Source organism: Mesocricetus auratus, unplaced genomic scaffold (assembly GCF_017639785.1).
Source record: "Mesocricetus auratus isolate SY011 unplaced genomic scaffold, BCM_Maur_2.0 Super-Scaffold_15014, whole genome shotgun sequence".
NCBI lineage: Eukaryota > Metazoa > Chordata > Mammalia > Rodentia > Cricetidae > Mesocricetus > Mesocricetus auratus.
The window spans coordinates 16,784,335-16,812,066 of record NW_024429186.1 but is presented as its reverse complement, the minus strand read 5'-3'; the positions used below and the strand labels follow the sequence as shown (position 1 = coordinate 16,812,066).

Genomic DNA, 27,732 nt, shown 5'->3' with positions numbered 1-27,732 from the left:
TAACTGCTCTCTGACCTGGCAGGTGGTGCGGTTGACATGGTGGGCTGTGTGCCGTGACTCTGTGTATTATACACTCTCTGTCGTCGTGCTCATTGCGGTGAGTCACCCCAAACACCCCCAAGTGTTGGGGGCCAGGGCTTCATGAAGGTACATAGGCCTGCCTGTCTGTTCTTGACCCTATGACAAGAGAGGTCATGTCACCAACAGTGGAATGTGTTGACCCTTCCCTCACTGTTCAACATTGGCTCCTCACACTGTGCCTCCCTTTCTAAAGACCTCAGCCTTGGTCCCTGCATAATGTGATCAAATCCAGGACCATATTGATGATGAAAAGCCTTGAACAAAACAAATTATAAAGCAGTTCAAGCATGTACTTACAGGAGGCCCTTCCTACAGTGAGACCCACCCACTCTTCAGACCCACTTCTAAGAAGCAGCTTCCAAGCTGGGCAGTAAACCTAGATACTCAGGAGACTGTGGCTGGAGGATCATGGGCAAGACCAACCTCGGCAATTTGGGGTGATCGTATTGTATCTCGAGATGAAAACTAGGAATGTGCTGATACAACTCGGTGCATGCTAGCCTAGCATGCACAAGGAAGGGCTGTATTCAGGACTGCGAAGTTAATAGGGATAAGCAAGTTTCTGGGTCCCGTTATACCGCAGAGCAGGAGAGGACCACCTCAGAGCCATCACGGGGGCAGCTGGGAGCTGGGGACAAGAAAAAGGATAAAAAGGCAGAGGAGCCAAAAGGGGACCCCTGGGGTCCATTAACGTGAAATGTGTCCCCTCAGGCCCCAAGGGCTGGGATGGCATCGTGACCCATACAGTGAAACATGCTGTCACGTCTGTGCCATCCATAGGGGGGCAGTTTTGGTCTTTACAGCAGTGCACAAGGACAGAAGCCTGTGGCATGATGGATTTCAAGGAAATGTGTGACAGCCTTCTATCTTTCCAGGCCCAGGGGTATGACTACCCTTATATTAGTTATCTACTACTTTGTAACAAAACTCCTCCAGAGCTGGGCCTGGGTAGGGCACACCTTCAGTCAGGGACTAGAGATACAGGACCCGGGAGGCTAAGGCAGGAGAAATGTGTCAGTTTTGGCTGTTATAGTGAGATGCTGTCAAAAAGAAAAAAAATTCCCCAAACCTAACAGCTTAAGACAGCGAGCATTGATCCCTGGAGTGGGAAATCTGGGGGCAGCTGAACTACGAAGAGAAAGGGTCTCAGGACACAGTCAGGCGAGCACCCTCTTCAGGAACACTCTGGTAGCTGTTAACTAACCTCCATGCCTAGCAGGCCATCCCACAATGTAGCTTGCAAGGCACCTACCTTATTGTAAAGGCGAGGAGCTGAGAAGGCAGGTTACGAAAAGGCTGTGCTTCCACCTGGGAAATGGCCAGAGGCAAGTCAGCAGTGTCGTTCCCTCCCCTCCCCCCCCCGTGTTCACAGTCAGCAGTCCCCACCCCCTCCCTTGCCCCCCCCGGCCCCCCCGTTCACAGTCAGCAGTCCCCCGTCCCCCCCATTCCCCCCCCCCCGCCCCATGTTCACAGAGAACATAGACATCAGTGGGATGACTGAGGCCAGCTCCGAAACCGCCCACCACACTCAGAAAATGACGTTGACAGGGGAAACAAGATACCTATGTGAGATTTCAAATAATAAATCCACATTGCCCTAAATATACCATAAATGGGCAATAAAAATAACTCATAAAATCCTGGTGTTCTTTTGATAATCATTTTGGCAGAAAGTCACTAGAATATCCAATGATGTCATCTGCTGCCCGTCCAGAAACTCTCCCAGCCCACTACTGCAAAGGCAGACTGCTGCCAGTGTTTGGGGCTTGGTACCCTGTCCCCACTGTGAAGTGATTTCCCAGATAATGAGTTATTCCTCCTAAAACTCTAAAATGACCAAGGAACAGTCTTCAGTTTTCATAAGAGCACATTTTCCTGGTTGTGAATTAAATATTCACTTTAAACACTTGGATTTATATAGTAGAGTCAAAGCCGCAGTCATGATCTTTCTGCTGCCTGAATATTTGATTTTAACATACTTACTACATAAGTTATACATTATATATTTCTCATTCCAAATGTGAAAAGAACTTCATAGTGTAGAACTGTCTCCATGTCTTATTTGCATCACATTCTTGCTGTCATTGCCTGTAAATGCCAGTAGCCCTCCTTTGGGGTGTATAAGCTAAAACTGTCCTCGTAAGAGCATCTCAGATTCTCCCTCTGTTGAGTGGCTTTCCTCAGAGCCTTGGGTTCGAAAGGCTGCCAATGATATCTGACTAGGGAGCTTGAAGTGTCTTCCTAAAGCAGGGACTGTGTGTGCTGCCCATTTTGACAGACAGTAAACCCCAGTCTAGACAATAGGCCCTAGCCTCTTCTGGCACCATACGTGGGGACCCTTTTGTTTCCATGGTCAGCTTACTGGGAGCATCCCTGCCACCTCCTCCTACACGGGACTGTGGAGTTCACCCCTTCCCTTGGCCACAGAGCATCCTTCATTTGTGTTTTGTCCCAGGGATGCTGGACGGGAGGTGTGTTGGTTGGGGTTGTGCAGAAAAAAGAACCAGTAGGATAGATGGAGTGACAGGTAGATGTGAATGGATAGACTGAGAGGTTGGTAGATGGACCAATAGATGGAAGGATAGATGAGTGGATGGGTGGAGATGTATTGGGGAATGGGCTCAAGTGATCTTAGATCATGCCACCTGCCAGCTGGAGACCCAGGGAATTCAGTAACCTAGCCCAGTCGTAGACCAAAGGCTTGAGAAACCATGATACCACTGGCATGAGTTATAAACAGGCTGGAGAACATGGAAGAAGAAATGGGGTCATTTTTACCATCCTCTGGCCTTTTTATTGAGTCCTCAGCTGATTCAATGGTGTCTACCCATAGTAAGGGCAGATCTCCCTTTCTCAGTCTACTGATTGTAATGTCAGTCCCTTCCATGAACACCCTCACAGACACACCAGAAATAATATTCTATAAACTATCTGGGTACACTTTAAGATTAGCCTATGTGTTGAATTATGCCATTGTCCCTCTACCACTTACCTGTGGATGCACAAGTGTATAGCTGTCTTCTCTGCATTCTCTTGAATTTTAGCAACTCTGTTCTCGTAGCAAAGGAAGCTCCTCCCAGGTCTGCCCCAGCAACTATCTGGGCTATAATAAAACACAGGCCGCCTCTTGGGATGACCACACTGAGCCGGCGAGCGGGAGCACATGTTGCATCTCAGAGCTGCCTAGGTTTCCACTAAGGAAAGGTCACCTTCTATGGTCGAGCAACTGGGAAATTCAGAGATCAAAGGCCAGTGTGTTAGATCCAGGTACCCTGGAGCCTGCACTTTTCTTCTGTGTACTAAGTGTATCTTTTTTTTCTTTGCTTTCTAGTTCATATATGATGAGGAAATTGTGTGGTAAGTTTTTAACACTTTGTTGTTAACTGCCAGTATCTGTGTATGTTGGGTTGTCAAGTCACTTTCAGATTTATTTTTGCAACCATAATTTACTAGCTTATGGAAGTGATGAGCCTGGCATTCTAAGTGGCCTTGCCTTTGTCATATTAGAGTGACAAGAATCATTTCCTCCAAGGTTTCTGCCCAGCCTACTATCAAGATACATATAAAACTAAATTAATGAGGGCAGCCATACTTCACACGAAGATAAGCAATAATGAGAAAGGATCTGGTCATGGGTCAGTCTGTGGGGGGGGGCGGAGGTAGCAGAGGTTCCCTGGCAAGGCATCGAGTAATGGGTGGGGCCTCAGATGCCACTGAGACAAAGGCATGCCAGGCAGATCCCTCCCTTGTGATTTGTAGAGGAATCAAGCTCAGGTCTTACTATAAAATCCAAGGAGCTGGTAAATGCCGGACTTCACAAGCAGTGGAGACCTGAGTTCAGATCCCCAGCACCCATATAAAAAGCCTGTTTTGGGGGCGCGCATCCTAATCCCAGCACTGGGGAGGCAGAGACAGGAGGATTCCCAAGGAGTAAGCATGTCTCAAAAATTAGGTGGAGAATGATTAGGGGAAGCCCCCCAGTATCCACCTCTGGCCTCCACATGCATGTGGGTATGCATTTGTATGTACATACATATGCACAGGTGCATATACATATACCACACCCATACACATCAAAATTAGCAATTTTTAAAAAATAATTTTTACAAGAAAATACTTTGTGACATGGAATAGGAATTGACTTTCTTGACTGAGATTCATACAGTATGAACTTACAGTATGAACTTTTGAGAATAGGTTGGTTCTTCTACCTACTCTGTGGGGTATGTTGGCATCTCAGTTCGTATGCCACACATCCTGTAGGTGACAACTTCTGAGAACACACTTAGATGACCACTGAGAAGAGCAATTGCTTGACAAGAGTAGTGCCATACCCAGTACCCAGAAATCCCTGGTTAAAGGCCACTCATGGTCTCATTTCTTCAGCTGTGGATGGGTTGGGACAGTCATACTGAGATGATCTGTTGTCCATTTCTGGTCTGTGAGCTGCATATTAGCAAGGGATGGGCTCCCAAGATGACTGGCCAAACCCAGTGTGCACATTGTCAGAAGCAAAAACTATGTGGTTTCTCATGTTTATGGTCACAGATGTCACCCCACTCTACACACATAGCCTGTAGGGCTGGACTATATCCACAGACAGAAGAAATAGAATGTTCCCAAAAGACAATACCACACTGTGCCTAGTGAATGACCCCTGAGGCTTCTGTGCCCCATCATGTCCCATGCCCAGGGATTGGGCCTTTTCCTGCCTGCTCCTATAGCCTCTCTCGTGCCTGAACAGACTCCTGAGTAGGCAGGCTTAGGTTCTCTTAAGGCTAAGGTCATGGGATTTGCCATCTGGGGATGGGGTTCTCCTGAGTCCTGTAGACCATTATGATTGAGAAGACCCAGACCCAGCCTTCTCGTGGTTACCAAGAGGACTGTCAATGATTAAACAGCCCTATTCTGGGGTGTTCCACCTGAGTCCCTGGGACAGAAAAATGAGGGTATCCCACCAGGCCACTAACCTTGACCATGTAGCCCCAGCCTGTGGGATCCATGGCTTCCTTCACTCTAACCATACTCTCCTTTCTTTCCAAGGTGGGAAGGCCTAGTGCTCATCATCTTGTACGTGTTTTATATCCTTATCATGAAGTAAGTGGCTTCTCCCCATCCCTGGGACATGAAGGTACCTTTCCCTCCATATCCTACTCATGTCTTTGGTCCCCTCTTCCAGTTCCTTTGGGGCAGCCTTCATTCTCTAGTGGACATCATTGAGGACATCCAGGGTGGGACCTGGCTCAGACACTGGTGTAGTCCATCCCCAGGTTAGCGGACAATGCTGGGCAGCTGATGTAGGGCAGATAGATACTTTCCAAAGATGAGTCCCCAGCAAGGAAGGACTCATGTCCCTCCCTGCCCGGGGCAACTCCTCTGGCCCCAGGGTAACCAGTCTTTTGCTGTTTCGATAAGTCTAGTAACAATACAATTCTCAAAAGTCCCATCAACTTAACCTCTGCCCCATGCTTTGCCAAATTCCACATGTCAGGGCCATTGTTGATCCCAAAAACAGAGCCCCACTCATAATTCTGGGGCTGCAAGCACTGTATTCTGGGTTGGGAAACCTTAACCGCTTGGAAACTACCTGAGTCTGAACCACCTTGAAACTACCAAGGAGGAAGAATAGACAGCCACAAAGATGACATTCTGACATGTGGTTCAGTATGAATAAACCTTTAAAGGCTCACCACAAAGAAGCAGCTATTCCCAAAAGGCCAATGTTATATATAATTCAGCATTCACACGGTATCCCAAAAGGTCAAGTCCATGGAGACACATAGATTAGAGGCCAATGAGAGGCTGGAGTGGTGGGGAGTGATTAGTGGGTGCAGGCTTGCTGTTGGGATGATAAAGTTGGAGAATTATTAATGATGATTGTATAATAACAAGTTTAATCAACTTCACCAAAGTGTGTTCTTATGATATAGGCAATAACTCTAGTGATAAATTATATATATATATACATAATACATATGTATGTACATGTGTATATGTATAATTAATTCTACCCAAAAATAACTATTTATGAGTATTCATGTGCCTAGTTACATGCAGGTTTCTCGTCTCTCATGTAACTAAAGAGAAAGACAGCACCATGAGTGTTATGAGGATCCTCACCTTTATATAAAACATAGTATTATGTAATTATTTCACAAAATGTATTTTCTAAAGTGGAAGATCAAAGTGTCCAGCAGTATGAGAATTCTCCAGTGACTGCCCATCGACAGCTTCTAGCCAGCAGAGAGGCTTAGAGATGGAGATCCCCTCTTCTCTCAGGGGATGTCTGTGCTGACTATGAGTGACACAGGAGGTAGATGGTCACCAAACTGTCCACTTGAGCAACAGTTGCTTTCTGGGGAGGGAAAAGGCATGATGGTGATGCCATCTTGGAGCCCATTGAGTTGCTTGGGCTGAATGGCTTTTATAAGAATAAGCTTGCAAGCGGCATTAAATGCCTTAGTTGTAAGGCCTCTGACACCCCCAGGAGGGCGCTATAGCTCAGTAGAAACAGGTGCCTCTAGACTGTATATGATTCCAACGTTCCTGACAAGAAACCCCTCCAGCTCAGTTGGAAAGCCTCCCCAGTTACCATCCATGCCCTGCACCCTGTGACTGTATGCTTGGTGCCCCACCCACTTGGTAGGGTGCAACCCCCTCCACTGCTCTGACCTCCTGCCTTACCTGACTCACAGGTACAATATGAAGATGCAAACGTTTTTCACAACCAAACAAAAGAGCATTGCAAATGGTAACCCAGTCAGCAGCGAGCTGGAAGATGGTAATGACCTCTATGATGGTAGCTATGACGACCCTTCTGTGCCATTGCTGGGGCAAGGTAAGGCTGAGCAGACAGGAGCTGTGGATCCTTGTGGAAGCCACTCTTCAGACATACAGAGCACACACACACACACACACACACACACACACACACACACACACACACACTGCCCTGTTACCATCAACCTTTAGTCACACACACCCCAAGTGAGGAAAGAAGACCCACATTTGAGATGTTGCTCAGATTGGCACCCACTTAGATGAGAAGGGGGAATTCTCATAAAAGAAAAAAATACATGAATTAAATCATAGAAATCTTCCCATGCTTCCAGAGGCAAGTGGGAAGCCTGATTGACTTTAGAGATGCAATGTTGTTGCCCATGACAAAAGCCCAGAATAGGAAACTTAAGTGACAGAACCTGGGCCTCCCTATACATCTCAAGTGCCAGGCCCTGTCTCTGAGAAACCCATCCTGGAAAGTGTCACCTCCGAGGCTTGCAAACACTTGCCTGAAGAGGCAGCCTCAAAGCTTCACAGGCATCCTGACCCAACCCAGAGGCCTGCTTGGAGGTCCATTCTTGAAAGCAGCCTCATTGCCCTAGCTCCTCTGGGAACCTGGAGCCTCTGGATCAAGGTCCTGTCTTCTTGGTCACAGCCTTTGAATTGTCTTGATCTAGAGCTACTTCCTTGGAAATATCCTCAATTCTCAATAATCCAGCTAGTTGTCAAGTCACCCCATCATGGGACAGCTGCCTATCCAGACCAGCATTAAAGCCTTAATGGTACTTGTGTTAGGAAAAGGAAACCCAGGGCTATGTGGCATCCTTGATCCACTCTGGGCATCCCCCATGCTTATTCCTCAATGGCCCAGGCAAGACTCGATGTTTCATAGGAATCTTTAACTTGCCTGTCGGATTGTAAGTGACTGAACTTAGAGGCTCTCCTTGCCTGTGGTGGTAGCTAAGGGATCTGTGTTCTTCAGTAGCCTCTCTCCTGGGCAGAGCTAGACAGAGTTTCCTCTCAGATGCATTTTGCACAAGAGTCTCCTCTCCTGTCTTGGGTTTTTCCAAGAGGAAGGCACTTGTCACGGAGGCTCTATTGAGTCACACATCTTTGTGTGTGGGAGGAGGAAACCCACCGAGACAAGAGAGGGGCTGCAATTCAGGAGACCCCACTCTAGTCACTGGAGACACACCCATGAGGGGCAGAACCAAGGAAACCTATATCACAGAGATGAAGGTGTTACACACGGTATTTCATAAATTCCCAGCAGGCATCACAGGGAGCAGATTGTGGGACACTGTCCACTAAGGGGGAGGCTCCAACATTGGCCATGGTTTGGGATTTAACCTCCATGGTCACAGGGACTCTGGGGTACCCATTGCAGGTCCCAAAGTCTGGCAGGAGAGAAGCTGCCCTGCTCAGCACATAAGTGGTACCAGAAGGTCACTTGTACCTTGATAGCAAAGAAAAAATATCTGAGCAGAGAATCAGGATGCACCCACTTCCTGATGCACTGCCCAAGAGCAGTCCTGAGGCTGGCAGTGGGTGCCCAACCCCAGTGCCCTGAGAAAGCCATTCCTCCCATGTATGAGATCCTCAGCTCGAACTTTCCTAGGACGTCCAGGCTCCCCAAGCCTGCTACCCACATGCACGGCCCTTTCCTGGAGCTCTGTGGTGACTCTCCATAACTTCTGTACCCAGAGATATTAGGACTTCGTGGATTTAACACCACCATCCCTATGTCTTCTAGAAAGTTGGAAGACTGGTCACAGAGCTGGTCCAGACACTGGGACTGAGGGAAAAGCGAGTATCTTACCCCTGACTAAACAGATGCACCTACGGGCGAGGCCCTGGGAGGAAAGGATCCCAGAGGGTTGGATAATGAGCCCAGGTCTTGATTTCTGGGTTTGGAAAGGTCTCTGTCTAGATGTGTGGACTCAGGGACTGCATCCAGTCTTTATTTACTTTCCCCAGAAGACATTCCCTGGGCCCATTTGCAAGTTGCTACAACATAATTTCCCCTGCATAGAGTGGGAGCAATAGCTCCCAGTGATACCCAGGACTGAGATAACCAGGACTTCCCACTTTGGTTGCCTAACAATGTTGCCATGGCAGGAGATAACATCACTTCCTTTCCACCATCCTCAGCCTCCTGGCTGGTGGCTCTCCAATCACACCACAGAAAAGGATGTCTGTGTTGCCTCCTGATGTTTCAGAGAGTCCCTTGGGCTGGGCTTGTAGCTCAATGATAGGGTGCCTGCTTAGCACACTCAAGCCTCTAGGAAGAATAAATAGGAAATAAACTGTTCACCCCAACCTGCATTTCTCATATAAGATCTAAAGCTTGAAGCTCGGCTTATGTGTAGGAGAAGCAGGAAGAAACCCTTTCGTACTTAAATAATTCTGCAATACCATGTAGCTCGGCTCACTGCTTCAGTCTCCTAACTGGTTCCCTGGGGGCCTTGTTCACATCTACCTGGCCACCGGCTACCATACTGGATGAAGCTGATGGAGCTCAGAGAGCTCCCCAGGAGACCTTCCAAGCTGCCCTGGTGTTAGACACAGCCTAAGTTTAGAAAGAGGCGGGAGAGGGATGCCGAGCCTTGGGCAGAATTGCCAGGAAAACATCTTGCGGCTGAGTGCCCTCTCGCCTACCGCGCTCAGCTTGGGCATGATGGGGACAAGGGAGCCAGGTGTCACGGTTCCTGCCTCACAGGCTCCACAGGCTTTTGAGGCCAAGTGTTCTCCACCGGGTATCTGTAATGAGGCTGGAGTGTGGTGCCTGCTACAGGGATTTGTTGGTGCCCCTCCCTCTGGCAGCCCAGAGCACTGAGGCTCCCTGTAGAAGGAGCCTGCTACTAACACCTTCCTTCATGTAACCCTGGCATCCCCACCACCAGCAAGAGCTCTGCCCCCAGATTCTGCCGCCGCACGCTAACCCACCTGTGGCCATCTGTGCCGGCCTCTGTGTCCTTAACTCTTCTTCTAAATTGTAAGTAATCTGCTCTCATCCTGGCCATAACACATGCTTTTAAGCAATAAACACAATCCATGAGCCAAGCCCCACACTGTCCGCCTCTGTGGAGGTTAGTGTCCATCTTGGACAGGCGCATGGGCCCCTGGCTGTTTCTAATCCACCTGCCTCCTGTCTGCTGAGCCTTGCTGCCTGCGTGGGGTGTAGTGTCTGTGAGTGATTTTGCTTGGGCAGGGCGGGGCGAGGGGGCTGTTTGCTGTGTATTTTGTGTGTTTTTATACCATTAACTTCTGCATGAGTTTGCCCTCTGAACCTACTCCTTGGTCACTCAACTCTTCACGCGGGACGCCACAGGATCTGGTGCGGAGAAACATCCTACCTGTTTTCTTAGCATATCTTAAGATATGCTACTTGCTTCAGGATGCTGTGTTCATGAGTGGTTTGGTTACTTTCCCTGGTACCTGGAGTGTCGTGCCAAGCTCCTGAGAACACAGACACAGGACTAGGCCTTATGCTCTGTCTCCCAAGGGAAAAGAAAGAGTTGGAGAGGGCAGCCAACAACTTGGAGGGTGTCATAGTTCATCTAAGACACTGATCCCAGACAGCAGCATGTCCTCAGACAGACCCCCTCTAAGACCCCTACTGTCTAGTCTAGGGCCTGGAACCAAATCCTTAACTGACCTGCTTGCCTTCTGGGAAACAAAATTGGAAGCAGACACCCTAAGAGCAGTGAAGATGATTCACACCAAGACAGAGCAGAGGACCCCAGGGAAGGTTACAGTAGTGCTGTCCTCTGTTTCCCAGAATTCTCCACTCCAAAAGACCCCTCTTGACTTAGAAAGTTTTATCCCATAGAAAAGAGGAATCTGAGAGAGCCAGGCACCAACGGTCGAGGGGCCGGGTGTACCACATGGTTAGTGGGAGAGCTACCGGGGCTGTCTAACCTGCTGAGTCATGGGTATTTCTGAAGTAAGTCACACTTTCAAGGGAGATGCTGAAGCCAGGCCTCTGACTTCAGAGTAGCTGCCAAACATAGCCCCAAGATGTTGGCCTTGAGGAGAAGTTAGCCTCTGTCACTAGAGCAATGTCCTCCAAGGAGTCAACACTGATCATGGGGTGTGGTCTACAGTAAAGGAGAAACCTCCCTATGGCAAGACCCCTGTGGTGATGGTGGATGAGATTATGAGCTCCAGCCCTCCCAAGTTCACCTTCCCTGAGGCCGGCCTGCGCATCATGATCACCAACAAGTTTGGGCCCAGGACCCGACTACGGATGGCCAGCAGGATCATAATTAATGAGGTAAGTTAACCCAGAACTCAGACTGCACATGGTGGAGAGTAATTATGAATGCAACCCAACACAAATTGTAACCTTGCTCAAAACATGATTTTTTTTTGTAACTCAACTGTACAGTTCTCAGCATGAACTTTGCAGATAACAAGACCATGTTGTAGTGTCAAAAGACTGAGCACATTGGCTAGCCAGAAAATGAGTGCCTTGGGTGGGTCTGCCAGGACCACCTGCCCTATCCCCTATCCTGGAGTCTCAGGCATGGGAGGAAAGGAGGGAGGGAGGGAGGGAGGGTGGGGCCAGCAGAGGCGTGCCATGGAAGTTTAAGCAGAAGGTGGAGGAACCCCACGCCTGAGGTATTTCACTATTTGTCAGTTGCTAGAGTTGAGCTAATTAGGGAAAGGGGAACCTGCAGTATGGGTGGTTTCTTCACAATGTTAATTAGAGAACCAAGCTTGAGCACACTCCTATTCTCTGTAGACTATGACCCTTGAAGAATCACCGGTTGTCTTTGTGTTCTCTTGCTGTTCACCATGACCAAGGCAATTTATAAAAGGAAGCATTTAATTGGAGGCTTGCTTACAGTTTCAGAAGGTTAGTCCGTCATCCTGGCAGGGAGTGTGGCAAAAGGCAGGCAGGCATGGTGCGTGAGAAGCAGCTGAGAGCTTACATCCACAAGTTGCAGAGTAGCGGGTGCCAGGAAGAAGGAGGGAACAGACAGAGACAGACTAGGCCTGGGGTGGGCTTTTTAAACAGCCATTTTTATCTTATTTACCACGGATCATAAGTCGCAGCATAAGGGGGGGAAGGGGCTCCTGGAGGCAGAGTCCCTCCTAAAACAGCAGGGGATTGAACAGTTTGAAGAGTTAGGGGAACCCAACTCCAAAGTGCTCCCCACCCAGCTCTTTTCTTTAAGGCTTCTACATTCTTGGGGTCCTAGTCCACCCCCAGCGACACCTTTGGGTCAAAGCCCACGCCCAAAGCCCACACCTCCAGAAGCAAAGCCACATCTCCTATCCCTCCCAAACAGTCCCACTTCCTGGAGACCACGCATTCAAACACATGAGTCTACAGGGGGCATTTACCTCCAAACCACCACGCTGGTGTTCTATGTGTCTCCTCATTGGGAAAAAGCAGTCATAACTCGGACATCACTCAACCGGACTGCAAAGATACATGGTGTGTTGCTCAGCAGCTTAGCCTGTTTCCAGGCCTTGCTTTCTAAGTGCATTCTGGGACTTGTTGGCCTCTTTTTCAGAAGCACGCAGTGACCAGAGGACTGAGGCAGTGGAACTTAGCATATGTTGTTTCCCAGTGACTTAAGATTCTCTCTTTGGGACACTTGCGCATTGATTTATGGTTCAATGTATCATATGTGTGGAAAGTACATTAAGCAAGAGAAATGCCTTTCTGGGCTTTATATCATTCTTGTCTGTATTAGTGAAATTTATTTCAGAGAAATTGTATAGAATTCTGCCCATTTGACATAAGCATGAGAATACTACTCACAGGCTGCTGCAGGGAGTGTGATAAATAACCCTGGAAGATTGGGGGCAATGGCTTTACAGTGTCTTTTATCACATGTGGACTCGAGGTTGTTTATTTGTTTGAGGAATCTAGGCTGGTCTTGACTTCATGATGTGGTCCAGGCTGACCTGGAACTCAAGATTCTGCCTCAGCTTCCTTGAGCTGGGTTTACAGTTATGTGCACCACACCGTGGCAGAGTGGCAGGTTTTGATGAGCTGGTGAATACCAGCTGTTGAGACCACAAATGTTTTCAGCTGCTGGGGTTTCCCTGCTCTGTAAGGCAGCCTGAGAACCACAGAGGCTGGACCCAGGAGAAAGGAAGTGAGTTCTAATCTCACTCCTGCCACTAATCTCTCAATCTCATTGGCCTCACTTCCTGTCTGAGGTTCCTAGACAGGATGCTTCCAGCCTTAAAATTTTCATCCACTTTCATTAGAGGGTTGCACCTGGGGCCTAAAGACCCTCCTCATAGGATGGAACAGTGCAGAGCAAAACCTACAGAATATCCAGGTTCAAACTTATTTATTGAGACACTCTGAGGAAAGAACTTGGTAAGGTTCTGGTCTCAAAAGCATGAGGACCTGAGTTCAGTCCTCGGAACCCACATTTAAAGAGCCAGGCCTGTTGGCATGTACTTGCAATCCCAACGCTGAGGTTCCATTTCAAGTAGAAACAGCAGACAGCTCTTGAGGTTAACCCATTGTCCTCCACATGAGTGGTCACCTGTTGCATGCACACCTACACAATTGTATTTGGATGTACACACCTCCATCTGTATGTGCACATGAACATGCACATGTAAACACTCACACACAGGCAGTCATTCACACATGCATGTATGCACACATGTGACACTGTGGTCTCATTTCCTCAGTCATTTTAAAGATTGTCTTTTAATTTTTATTTTTAATTATGCACACGTTTGGGGGTGGAATGTAATCCTTCATGGATTCTGCAAAGCCAGAGCTGTAACCCTGCACCCCCCCATACACAATCATCACCTTCATCCTACTGTGGAGCAATGGTCCTGCTTTTATAATTCTGTCTCTGCATAAATAGGTCTTTCCATATTTGTTTTTGTTTGTATGGGGCTTCATGGGCAGCTTTGCATTTAATCCCAGTTAACTAACCAAATACATCATGCCTAGGCCTGACTATCAGACAAAGCTCCTTTGCTTTTTTTTTGGTGGGCTAAGTGTTAAGGACTACTTGTGGAAAAAAGTTGAGAACACACAAGCACACATGCACACACACTCACACATGTACACACACATGCACACACATGCACACACACACACACACACACACACACACAGCTTTTCCTAGCTCAGGAGTCTTTGTCTCAAACCTACATTAAGACAGCTCAGCAGCCTTCAGAGCAAGGTGAACCTTCATTAATGAGTGGTAATGACCCCCATGAGACCGCCAGGATGGGTTCTGGGCACCCCGTTATGGAAGTTTGCTGAGGGCCACGGCTCTGTCCCTGAGTCTCTTATTGAAGTGGTAGGGAAGATTTGAAGGTTACTGTGGAATGACCATAATCCACAGGACTGATCTCTAAGCCATGACTGGGAACAAAGTGAAGGAAGCTGAATGGGGAGACAGGTTCTAGAGAATATGAGGCCTGTCATTTCTTTATTTCTTTTCTTTTGAGATGGGGTTTCTTATAGCCCAAACTGACCTCAGACTTGCTAGGCAGCCAAACATAATCCTTGATTGTGATTCTACTGCCCTAAAGCCTCTGGCCTCCAAGTGCTGGGGCTCCAGGCATTTGCCACCAAGCCCTATTTATTAAGTGTGGGATTCTGCATGCTAAGCATATAATCTACCAACTGAGCTACAACCTCAGCCCTGTTGATTTCGTTTAGTATGTCTTCTGTCCATGCCCCCAACCAAGCAAGAACATCCAGGCTAGGGTGGCACCAAAGCTGCTTTTGTCATCCACCATGGCAAAGGGTGGGAAGGAAGGGGATGGGTTTGGTGGAAGCTGCTGTCTTTGGAGAAGACATTCATCAGGTATGGAATGAAACTCAGAGGGACAACCCATTGACCAACAACCTAGTAAGATGTTCGGAGCATTGGTTGTTGGAGAAAGGCTGAGTGAAGCTAGATTCCACACCAGCACACACCCAGAGTGGCAAGGACCGATTACGGCACGTGCTGGCAAGGATGGGAGGCAACTGGTGGCTGCTGTTCAGAGTTGGGAGATTGTAAGGAAGAAGGCACTGCATGGTTCTGTGTCACCCAGCTTGGTGTCTGTCTTGCCTCCCGTCCCCACAGCGACAGAGGTTGATCAACTCGGCCAATGGTGTTAATAACAAGCCACTGCAAAATGGGAGACACGAGAACATGGAGAATGGAAATGTCCCTGGGGAGAACCCTGAAGACCCACAACAGGGCCAGGAGCAGCAGCCACCACCACAGCCACCACCCCCAGAACCCGAGTCAGTAGAGACGGTCTTCCTGTCCCCCTTCTCAATGCCTGGTGAGTCTGGGGGTGCTGGCCCTCTGGCTAGGCCTCTGTGAGTATCACTGGGACCATGCCTAGGTCTTTGGGATGGAGACCCGGACTCTGGGGTGGTGGAGGACTGGTACAGAGGGCTGACATTAGGTCACTAGAGTGCCCTATGGCACTGGCTAAGCATACTGTCAGTATTACAGGTAAGAGTTGGACAGATGCAGACACTGTTGAATGTGACCCTCAGAAAGCACCAGTAACCTAGTGACCACACTTGAATGCTAGGGGCAGTTGGTCTGTCTAACAATAAAAAACCAGCAGCAAGCAATACTGTTTCTATAGACACTAGTGAGTGGGGGGTTGGGGGCTACATGCACCCATGCATTGATGCAGTGGTCAAAGGAAGATGGCATCGGGCGTCCTGCTCTATTGCTCTCCATTTTATTGCTTTGAGACAGGGTCTGTCACTGAATTTGGAGCTAGGCTGCTGGCCGGCAAGTCCCATGATCCTCTGGTCTCTGCCTCCCAGCTCCTACAGCTGCGCCTGGCTTTTTATATAGGTGCTAGGGACTCAAACTTAGGTCTTCCTGCTTGCAGAGCAAGCACGCTCACCTGCTGGGTCATCTCTGTGCTCTCTATGGACCCTTACACTCTTGTCCTTCACTTTCATGAGCAGGACACTTGTCCACATATGACCTGCTTACACAGTTTCACCAGACACATCTGGATGCAGGCCACAGGCTGCCTCAGGTCCTCAAGCATCTCCTCTTTCTCTCTCTCTGTCTCTCTCTCTCTCTCTCTCTGTCTCTCTCTTTCCGTCTTTGTCTCTGTCTCTCTCTGTCTCTCCCTCCCCCCCCTCTCCCTCTCCCTCTCCCTCCCTTCCTCCCTCCCTCCCTCCCTCCCTCCCTCCCTCCCTCTCTCTCTCTCTCTCTCTCTCTCTCTCTCTCTCTCTCTCTCTCTCTCTCTCTCTCTCTCTCTCTCCCCCTTTCTCCCCTCTCTCTCTGAGTTTGCCCTACAGGCCTAGAGTCATCCAACTGCTATGTCCTTGGTGAATTTACCTGCTCTTCTCTCTCTGGTACCCTCAACTCCAGCCACACTGGTCTCCTCACTGCCATCCCCCAAGCTCACTGCACACGTGTCTACCTTGGTACCTTTGCACTGCCCTTTGCAGGAATGGGCTTGACTCGGTTATCCACATGACTTTATCTCTTGTCTCTGCTCCAGCGTGGTCCTCCTAGGCTGCCTTATTTTCTTTTGAGATTTATTATTTTCATTTTATGTGCATTGGTGTGTCTGTATCAGGGCATTGGACAGTTGCAGACAGTTGTAAGTTGCCACATGGGTGCTTGGAATTGAACCTGGGTCCTCTGGAAGAGCAGTCAGTGAGCCATGTCTCCAGCCTCACCCCCCACACCTTATTATAAATGCTTTATATAATTTTTTTATTTGAGTAACTCCCTCCGCTGAACTAGCAGATCCTTAAGAGCTGACATATTTGTTTATTTGACTTACTTCTGTGTCCCCGTACCGTGTCTGCACACTTGGAAACCAGTTGAGTGAGTAAACTCAAGAGTTTGCCCGTGAGAAGATCTAGAACCCACCCTGTGTTGTTCACTGTACTCAGCATTCCGTGAACTCTCTCCTGTCCTAGGTGGAACCCAGAGTCTTAAGCACTGGGCTCTGTTCCTGGCTATTCTGTCCTGTTGCTCACCATCCTAAGAGGCAGCAGGATTCTGGAGCTTTCCAATCTAAAACTTTATATTGTACTAATAAAAATCCTATGCTTAGCTGGGTGTTCATGGTGCATGCCTTTAATCCCAGCGTAGGCAGGTGAATCTCTGTGAGTTCGAGGCCAGCCTGGTCTACAGAGTGAGTTCCAGGACAGTCTCTAAAGCAATACAGAGAAACACTGTCGAAAAACAAACAAAAAATCCTATGCTTAACACCTCACTCACTAAGTACCTGCTCTGCTTTGGCCCCATCTGTGTAGCTGCCCTGGGCACTGTGTCTGGAAATAGAAGCTCTCCTGGGATCATGGACTCCCTGGGACCCTGGGCACTGTGTCTGGAGATGGAGGCTCTCCTGGGACCGTGGACTCCCTGGAGTTTCTGGGTTAGAAAGCCTCCATTGCATGTACCTTACTTCCACTCCAGGGTGTAGTCATATTTTTCTTTTGGCCACCAGCTCACAAATAATGACATGGAGACTTATTAATATGAAAGCTCGGCCTTGGCTTAGGCTTGTTCCTCTAGTTCTTACTACTTAAAGTAGCTCATTTATTTTCATCTGTGCTCTGTCATGTGGCTAGTTACCTCATCTGTCTGTACTGCCCATGCTGCTTCCTGGTGATTGGCGACTCCATCTTCTTCCCAGAGTTCTCTCTCTGCCCAGAAGTCCCACCTGTACCTTCTGGCTAGCTGTTGGCCATTCAGGCTCTTTATTAAACCAATCAGAAGATGCCTTGGCAAAGACCCATCTTTACAGTATAAACAAATATTCCAAAACACCAGGGCTCTTCCTTAAACTCAGAACCTAGCTCCGAGCCTGGGCCTGGGCATGGAGGGCACATGTGTTCACGCTTCTCTGGGGTAGTTCAGGGATTTGTCTGGGTTAGGAATTGTTAGACCTGATCAAGCATCTTTTTTTTCTACACCAAATATAGACTCCAAAAAAATGAAATATGCCCCTTTGCTGAGGTCCCTGGGGAGATTAGTCCTGGGATTTAGCCTTTCCAGGCCCCTCTGCTATCCAGATGACCCAAAGGAACTGGTGTCTGGACCACTGGTGATACATCTCTGCATCATTACGTCCCTGCATCCCTCTGGGACCATGCACTTTGTATGCTCAGCCTCTTTGGCTGGCCAGGGTGAAAGTCACATTAATTTGGTAGGAGTTGTCCCTGAGTTATCTGGGACCCTGAAAGCCAAGGAGGGGTCCTCTCCAGATCCAGGGTCCCCTGAGGTCCCTGTTAGGACATGCTGAGGATGGTGGGCTTCCATAGAGCAGGAGCCTAGGAGAGCAGTCCATCCTCCCAGAGACAGCTCCAAGCCCAATTGACCAGGATGGGCCCGGGGTTTCTAAGAGACAGGACGACAGGCCTTGGGTTTCATCCTGGGTGCCCATTCACCGCCCTGTGTCACCCTACCACCAGCTCCATTCTTTTCCGGGGTCTACAAGATTAAGTCAAGGGACAGGCCGTGGGGCTATGGTAATCAAAGGACCACTGCTGGGTGCAGGGAGGAGGTTAGAAGAGGGCCACAGCAAGAAAGGCACAGCCGGGAACCTGTGACGACGGACCCTTAGTCCCCGTGCGTGGTCTTCAGCTCTGAGAGATGGGCATGTGCAGCTCTGTGCTTCCCTCTGCCACTCCCAACTGGCCACTTCATTGTCATCCTAGTCCCGACATCCGGAAGGCTACTGGAGAGACACATGAGCTTCAGCTCTTGCTCTGCAGAGTCGGGTAGCCCCTGGCAAGGATGACTCATTTCTGATTCCTCCAAGCCTCAAATGTGGCAGGAGTAAGTGGAACAGCCCCTGGGACCTGCCCCTCCCTCTCTGCTACATCCAAATCCGGAACACCTCAGGGATATAGCTGTGGGGGTCTCAGGGCGGGTCACTACATAGCATGGCGCTATTGCCAGGGACCGCCCCACCCATAGCTGCCCCCTAGGTAACTGTTTTGTGAATTCTCCCTGAGCCCTTCGGGGAGCTCTGACCTTCCTCCACAGTTGGCCCACCTTCCTTCTTGGTTTCAGGATGTCCTGGGGTGTGGCCTTGACCTAGCCAGGAACAGTAGCTTCCTCAGCTTCCCCTCAGGGCTGGCTCCATGCTCAGGATCCAGCCAGCTTCCCTATCCAGGGAAAGTGCCCTTTGTGTAGCTGAGGTGTTTACAGGGTTGCCCGTGGAAACTATAGTCCCTCTTCCTCCTCCCTGGGAGCAGAATAGCCATGGAAACAGTTCCGGGTGGTGGCTGTCCCTCTAGGTGCAGACAGTGACCTGGGTGGGGGGAGGTAGAGGTCAAGGTTCATAGGAAGTTAAGGAGACCAGTGAATACCACACCCATGGCCTTAATTCTAGGCCCTCTTGGCCTCCATTCAGTTCAGCTCTGCTGGTTTCACAGGCCTAGGGCCTGTGGTAGCTCTGAGATGCCTCCTGGGAGTCCATGAGGCTGCTGTTCTCCCCACCACAGCCCTTAGGGATACCAAGTACTAGGACCTTTGGAAAAGGAAGAAGTCCCTGGGGCCAACTTGGGAGCCACGTGGCTATATTAAGGGCTCAAGAGATTGGTGTGAGCCACGCCCATGCTCATGATTTTGTGTTGTTTCAGGCAGGCTGGGGGCAAGCTCTAGAGTCTGGGGGTCCTATATTTGAATTTCAGCCCTACCTTTCTCCGGAGCACTGTGACCCTGGGCCCCCTACTCATCCACGCAGTAGGGGCTGGCACTTGTATCCTAAACAGTTCATAAGATAATATCACCAGGCCTTGCACTGTCTAATGCATAGTAGGCACTCTAAGAATTCATGTGGACTGCTTCATCCACACAGTGTATGCTGTGCCCAGGTTCCATCCACCCTGATGGGACCACAGTCGATGTTCTAGAAAAGCCACGGGTTCAGGAATCCTCCATTTTGAAAGTCAAAGGAAGGAAATAGGCCACGCTGAGCGCCTGTTACATGCCAGGCACAGGCCTGTAAGCACTGTGCAGTTATTCTCCTAGGCAGTCAACGTCTGGGCTCTAGGCTGTGTTCTGGCCTTAGGCTACAGTTGGGACAGGGCAGACTATAATCCCTCTTCCCGAGGAGCTTCCAGGCTTCCCAGACAAATCTGACAAAAAACATCCAGACTTTTCTTTTAAACTGGGCGGTTCTTAGGAACTTTATAGATAACAGCACTGTGTTGCAGTGTCACAAAAGAAGAACCGTGTGTGTGTGTGTGTGTGTGTGTGTGTGTGTGTGTGTGTGTCTGTGTGTGTGTGTGTCTGTGTGTCTGTGTGTGTGTATGGTCCAAGCAAATTCTACTTGGTCTACTATGGCCTCAGGAGCCAAAAGTCTGACCACACATTCCATCCTTCCCTCACTATAGCTGTCCAGAACAGGAGGCAGAGGCCCTACTTTGACCATCCAAAAGCTAGGGCAGTAATGCCCAAGCCTCCTCATAGCCTGGGGTTTCCTCTTCCTACCCTGGCCCCCAGAAGCTAGGGTGTGGTCTCCCAGGGAAGAGGTGAATCATTGCCTCTTGTGGAAACCAGGGTCAACAGTCCTTGCTGTATCCTCACATCAGGTACCCTGCTCCCTACCAGGGGAAAACCACTGATGTCAGTTGTTTGTAGCTGGGTTATGATCTGGGATGCCCTGTGTGTCCATGACAGCCTTCCTGGCCCTGCAGTAGAACCTTTCTCTCCCATTCCATATTGTACCCACCAGGACCTTCCTGTCCCATCATCGGGGCAGCCAACATCTGCTGGGACACATGCCAGGGGCCACATGAATTCCTCTAGCTCTCTGTGCTAGTCACCATAGGCTGGGCCCTGTAAGCGACAGGGATCTCTCCTCCCACAGTTCTGGAGGCCAGAAGTCTGCCATCAGGATAGCAGCGTGGCTGGGATGGCCTCCTGGTTGCCCACTGCAAGCTCAGCTGCCTCTGTTTGGTGCATACACCTAGAAAGAGAGAACATTCAGAATCTCCAACACTCTGTGTGTCCATGTACATGTATGTAACTATATGTATGTCCATGTGGAGGCCAGAGGTCAACCTCACATGTGTCTATGTGTGTGCATGTGAAGGTCAGAAGTCAAGCTCATATATGTCGATGTATGTCCATGTGAAGCTTAGAGGTCAGCCTCATATGTGTCTATGTGTGTCCATGTGAAGGTCAGAGGTCAACCTCACATGTATCTGTGTATGTGTCCACCTGAAGGTCAGAGGTCAACCTCAGGTGACTTCTTCAGTCACTCCCCACCTTGCTTCTTGAGATGGGGGAGATGGGGTCTCTCACTGACCTGGGAACTTGTCAGTTCATCTGGGCTGCCTGGACAGTGAGCCCCAGGATTCTCCCCATCTGCACCTCTGTAGTTTGAGGGTTAAAGACAGCACCACACCTGGCTATCTTTTTTATTTATTTTTTTTAATGTGGATTCTGGGGATTGAACTCTGGTCCTCATCCTTACATGGCAAATACTTTCCTGGCTAAAGCCCCCTTCTTTCACCCTTAAAGAGCTCATTGAACCTGAATTGCCTCCAGAATGCCCTGCCCCCAGATATGGTCACTTTAGGGTTAGGGATTCAGCTCTCAACTGAAATAGCAAAGGATGCAGCTCAGTCCATGACAGGATTTCTCAGGGCTTCTTCGCTTACACTGGGCGGGGCTTCTGATGGGGAGCCTGTCTAGAAGGCCTTTGGGTTCTTCAGCCCCCAGTTCCGGTACTGATGAAGTCCTCTAGCCTCCAGTTCCGGTACTGATGAAGTCCTCTAGCCTCCAGTTCCGGTACTGATGAAGTCCTCTCTGAACCCCTGGTACTGCCTCCTCTTGTATGGGGACATCTATCTGCAGTTCCTAGGATGCTGTGCACAGCTGCGCCACTGTTCCCACTGCCCAGGCCCCATAGACTCTTTGGAACTTTTGTTGGAAATGACCTGCTCTTTCCTTGGTCATGGGAGCTTCCAGAGACACCTCATAGTGTGCAGCCTCTATGTCAGAGTCATGATTTCAAAGACTTTTCCCTTCAGTCACTCTCCTGTCTGTCAGTCACTCTCCTGTCTGTCAGTCACTCTCCTGTCAGTCATTCACTCTCCTGTCTGTCACTATGTGCATCCCTGAGGTATCAGCTCACAGACCAATAGGAACAAATCCTGGCTGAGCACTTTGATTCTTGAATAGAACAACTTTATTGAGATATAATTCATACCTTTTCGTGGGTTCGCCAAGGTATACAACCATTGCCACAGTCACTATTAAGGAGTTGTTATCATTCCTCCAGAGAAACTCTATAACTATTGCAGCCCCCCCCCAACACTGGCAACAGCTAGCCTACTTCTGTTCTTTAGAGAGATCTAAGCTGCATATTTCACACATGGGAGATCATGTGACATACAACCTCTTGTTCCAGGCTGCAGAGTGTCTTCAAGGTTTAGCCACACGGTAACGTGTACTGTATTTTTTTTCCTTTTAGTGAACATCCCACACTTGTTTAGACATTTGGGTTGTTTCTACTTTTGGGCTTCAAGTAGTTTAGATATAATTAATTTATCAACTACTTGTTATTATTAGTTTGCCCTGCTGGGGATGAAACCCATACCGTTGTGCATGCTAGGCAAGTGCTCTACCTCTGAACCATAACTCCAGGCTGTAAGTGGTTGTTCAAAGAACTCGTAGAGCCTCATGCTCTGCTGTGGGAGGCTCAGCATTCTTTCTTCAGTGAAAGCAGTGGTTCTCTGTGGTTAGCGGTAGACAGTCTCTGAATGTTCGCGTTCAAAGCATTACTGGGAATTTTTAGACTATATTCCAAATAGGAAACTCAGCCAATGGCTTCCTCAAAGAGAGCTCTCCACCAGGCCCAAACCCAGCCTGCATCATGTCAGTTTTCGAGGAAATCCCAAGATGCATCCCCTCTGCCAGAGCAGGGCAGCACCGGGACACCCAGGATTCTGACCCAGGGTCCTGCCAGGGAGCCCTGACCTTTTCTGTGATGCCCGAGGCTGGCGGCTGAAACCACGCAGCTCCTTTGGCCCAAAGGGGATTGTTAAAAAGAAGCTTGCCAGGCTGTGCTCAGCGCTGTAGCCAACGCAGCTCCCCCGCAGCTTACTGCATGCTCACGAACCCACAGCCACAGAAAAGGGGCCCCACCTCTCCTCACTTCTGCTTCTTAGATTGAGGAACCTTCTGGGAAGCCAGAACTAGAACTCGGAGGAGGAGGAGGAGGAGGAGGAGGAGGAGGAGGAGGAGGAGGAGGAGGAGGAGGAGGAAGAAGAGGAGGCCTTTGCTTCCTTTGCAGCCTCTGTAGACGGGGCGGGGCAGGGTGGGGGTGGGGGGACACAGAATGGACACCTTGCCATGGGAGATGCTAAGGGCCATGTTTGTGGGAAGGTCATGGTGAAGCTATAAAGCACTTTCACGACTAACCCAGACCTGAGGCAGGGGGAGCATGAGGAACCCACAGAGCCTAGAGAGACAAGGGAGGGATGGACTCTAGGTGCACAGCATTCTCCTACCCCACCCCCGTGGTCCCTAATGTCCACTAAGCATCTCGTGTTTGTACTTGGACTCTGCCGGCGGCTCCTGCTGGGAGGGCGGGTGGATTCCCATTTCCCTCATGTGGACTCTGAGATTGTGAATAGGAGCCACAGCTGGAACTGGCACCCAGGCCCGCCTGTCTGTAAATGGCTCCCTCTTTTGATGTCAGTGAAAATGGAGCAGACTATGGGAAGGGAAGTCCCACTGCTAGGTCTGCGGCTGGTAAGTACTGGGCCCTAGAGCCCACTCTGACGAGAGGGCAGCATGGGGCTGGGAACCCTTGGGGGTTCTGGCGCTCATCCACCACTTACCACTTCTAGGGACTCGAACTCAAGGCCCTCAGCGGCAGAGCATGCATTTGAATGCTCTGCTTTCCTTAGCAAGCTCAGGCAGATGAGGATGAGTTGACTCAGAGAGGCCAGGGTCTCTGGGACCAGTCCCAGATGAGGGGACTCCGACTTCTCCATAGACAGAGAGATGCGGGTCAGAACTGTCCTTCCACCGGGGGACAGCGGTGTCTGGGAGGCAGCGCAGCTACGCTCTCAAGAAGCCTGATGCGGTTCCCTAAGTTGCTCCTCAGCGTGAGAGGAAGACCAGGCCCTCAGGAAGGCGGCCTCCAGGGTTTGCTGCCAGGAAGCAACTCTTTCTGGGCCTTTGGTGTCCCTGTCCCCCGGTCTGCCAGCCTACCTGTGACTCACCCTAAGCAGGACCTGCCCCCAACCTTACTGTTGTATAATGTTTTCCCACCCTCTCTCCCACAAACCTCGGCCATACATCTGTACCTCCTGGGCTCCTCTTTGACCCTCCAGAGCCCTCAGGATCAAAACCCGTCTGTTCACAACCACAAGCAGTGCTTGAAAAGGAGGCATGTGATAGGTGGAAGATAGTGGGTGGGTGACAGCAGCAGCTCCAATTAATGCTTGCTCCACGCCAGGCCGTGTTCAGTACACCCATGTGCCTGTCAGGAAACAGCCAGTTTATTGAGAAGAATAACGAGAATTATTATTGTTAGTGATTAGAAGACTCTAAACTCATCAATGTCATAAAAATGTAATGAAAATTTTAGTGGCTGATCGAAGAAGAGGCAGACTCCCTTGGTTAAGTACTGAGCTGAACTCAAGAAAGCCAGTAACAGAGAGGGAGGACTGATGATAAAAGGGATTAAGACTGGGCTGGTTTAACCCCCAGAAGCAGCTGACCAGACAAAGGTTAACTCTTGAATCCCAGGCATCAGCCTGGGAAGCCAGCATGGGACTGATCAAGACCCCCTGAATCTGGGTGTCAGTGAGGAGGCCTAGGGAATCTATTGAGCCTTGGGCAGCAGATCAGTACCCATCCCAAGTATACACACGGACTTTGGACTCCCATAGAACAATGTGAGGTGCACTCTCACCCCGAACTCTTGGGGAAGGGTCTAGGCCCTGCCCTATATGAAATGACAGACTATGCACACCCCCATGGAGGGCCTCACCCTCCCTGGGGAAATGAGGGGATAACGGGGGGGGGGAAGGGCTCGGGAGGAAGGGAGGGAAAGGGAGAGGGACCTGGAACTGACTTGTGAAGCAACCTTGTTTCTTATCTAAATTTAAACTGGAAAATAAAATTAAAAAAAAATTGTTTCACACTGAAGAAAAAAAATAACAAAAATGATGGGTTGCAAAGTTTACTCCAGGATTAAGAGAATAAAAAAGCTTTTCAAAGATTATCTATTATTTTTAAGTGTGTGCATGTGTGTATGTGTGTGTGTGTGTGTGCATGCTTGCACACCTGTGTCTGTGTGCATATGAGTACATATCAGACTGGAGCTGGGGTTACAGGCCATTGTGAGCTACCTGAAGTGGGTGCTGGGAACAGAACCTGGGTCCTCTGGAAGAGCAGCGCATGCTCTTAGCCTCTGAGGCATCTCTCCAGCCCAAAGACTAGCGAATCTTGACAGCATTTTCTGTGGCCTCCAAAGCAACGGGATAAATTGATGATGGGCTGATCGTGACCTGCCAACTAGGGGTACAGAGGGACGCCCACAGATCTGGAATTGTGAGACCCAGGGATAAGAGAGCAGCTAACACAGGGAGCCAGATGGAGATCTGAGGAGCTGGTACCATCTTCCGCTGTCTGAGCTTAAATAAGCCATGGATTTAACCAAACCTCTGTTTACTAACCTGTGAAATAGGGGGAATGCCGTCTCCAAAACAGATACAGAAAGCAGAATATTTGCAAACCCTGCCTACAGGAAGTGGGAGACGATGTAAATGTTGGACAATGACAAGACAGCATTGGTTAATCTCTCCTTGACAGCACCGTCTCCTCCCCACAGCTGAGGCCACCAGGAGGAGGAAATAGCTCTGTTTGTGCCTTTACTATTTCATTAGCTAGTCATTAATTTCTGTGAGGGACGGTTTAACTTTATAAAATGGATCTTACCAAGTGGAATTTATCCCAAGAGTTCCGGTTTTGATCATTGTATAAGATTAGTCAGTGTCACCAGACATGATGACACAGATCTGTAATCCCAGCTAGCTGGAAGGCTGAGGCAGGAAGATCTCAAATTCAAAACCTGCCTGGGCTGCAAATCAAGTTCAAGGCCAACAGGGGCAACTCGGGAAACTCAGTCTCAAAAGAAAAAGAAAGAAGAGATATGGTATAGTGATAGAGTGCTTGCCTGGTGTGCGGGAGGCCTTAGGTTCCATCCCCACCCCAGTACACCGGCACCCGGCACGTGCGTGTGTGCATATTCACGCGTGCATACACACACACACACACACACACACACACACACACGCACACGCACACGCACACATGCACGGACGGGTGCAGCAATTTAGACAGTGTAATATAAGCAAAGATCAATACTCTTTCTTGATTAAATTTTTTTCAGAAAACATCTGGTAAAAATTCTTCAACCAGATAGTGAGTAGCAATGAAAACCTGCCACTGCCAGTGCATGTTCAGTGGAAGACCAAGGATTTTGGCCAAAATCAGAAAATAGACCAAGGCTTTGGGTGTTTGTCTTAAGATGTACAAATGATCAATAAGCCTTAAAAGATGTTCAGCGTCTAAGTTATTAGAAAAACTCTAATTAAAAGTGCAATGAGGCCAGATGTGGTGGCTTACGCCTGCAATCCTAGCACTCAGAACACTGAGGTAGAGGTATTGCAAGTTCAAAGCCAGCCTCGAGTACATGACCAGACCTTGTGTTAAAAACAAACAAAAAACAGTGATCTGCTGCTTCATATCCTTCAAGTGACTAAAAGAAGAAAGTTATTAACAAATGTTACCCAAAAGGTGGGGGGAGAGGACTTCACACATTACTGGAAGAGAAGTAAAATGCTGCTGCCACTTTAGACAGCACACCAGTGGTTTCTCAGAGCGTTAAATAGAGATACTGTGGACCCTGCAATTAATTCTACTCCTGTACTTCCACTGAAAACTAGTTAGAAATATGACGACTTCTTCTTCTTCTTCTTCTTGTTCTTCTTCTTGTTCTTCTTCTTCTTCCTCCTCCTCCTCCTCCTCCTCCTCCTCGTATGTGTGGATGGTTCGCCTTCATGTGTGTCTGCACCGCTTGTGTGCCTACTTGCAAAGAGAGGCCAGAGTGTGTGTGTGTGTGTGTGTGTGTGTATATGTGTACACATAGTAGCCCAGAAGTAGGAATAACTTGAACATCCACTAAGGATGAATAAGAATAATATGCCCCATACAGGACCAGGGCTGCAGCTCAGTAACAGAGCATTTGACTGTGCTTGCCCGGCAGATGCCAGGCATTGGGTTCAATACCCAGCCCTGAAAGAAAAAAAACACATATTCATGTTGTTGAAGATTACTCATCTGTGAAAAGGAATAAAGTATTAGTGCATGCTACATGAACACTGTGCCAAGTGAAGAAACCCAGGCAAAAAGGGACACAGTTCTATTCCATTTAGCTGAGATGTGTAGAATAATTAAACCTAGACGTTGAAAACAAGTCTGTGCTTCCCAGAGTTTAGAGGAGGTAGGAATCACTATTAACAGGCATGGGTTTCTACCCAGGCTGGTGGAAATCATTTTGAATGTTATTATACTGGAGCTAAGGCTATGTAAATACTAAAGCCCACCTAACCAAACACTTTAAATGGGTGACGTTTTGATGTGGTGATTATATCTCCAGTGTTTGCAAATGGGGTTGACCTACAGTGGGGTTCTTAAACTGTGGTCCAGCCTAAGCAACCACTAGGAACTAATTAGAAATATCTCTTGTCATCTCCTCTTCCTTCTTCTGCCTCTTCTTCCTCTTCCTCCTCCTCCTCCTCATGTTCTTCCTCGTCCCCCTCATCCTTGTCCCCCTCCCCCTCCTCCTCTTCTTGTAATGTGTGTGGATGTTTGACCTGCATGTATGTCTGCACCACTTGTG

The 27,732-nt window shown here is 49.0% G+C and overlaps 1 protein-coding gene across 2 annotated transcripts in view; it reads left to right on the top strand.

Annotated features, from left to right (window-relative positions):
- The window catches only part of Slc24a4 (solute carrier family 24 member 4), a 135,072-nt gene that overhangs the window by 86,293 nt on the left and 21,047 nt on the right, over positions 1-27,732 (top strand). The window contains exons 7-12 of one of the 2 annotated variants that reach the window (XM_005068390.4): positions 23-97; positions 3,413-3,438; positions 5,125-5,178; positions 6,777-6,919; positions 10,968-11,137; positions 14,937-15,141. In XM_005068390.4, the coding sequence (XP_005068447.1) occupies positions 23-97; positions 3,413-3,438; positions 5,125-5,178; positions 6,777-6,919; positions 10,968-11,137; positions 14,937-15,141 (673 nt within the window). The remainder of the gene's footprint in view (positions 1-22; positions 98-3,412; positions 3,439-5,124; positions 5,179-6,776; positions 6,920-10,967; positions 11,138-14,936; positions 15,142-27,732) is intronic. The other variant, XM_005068391.4, reaches the window with a different exon arrangement.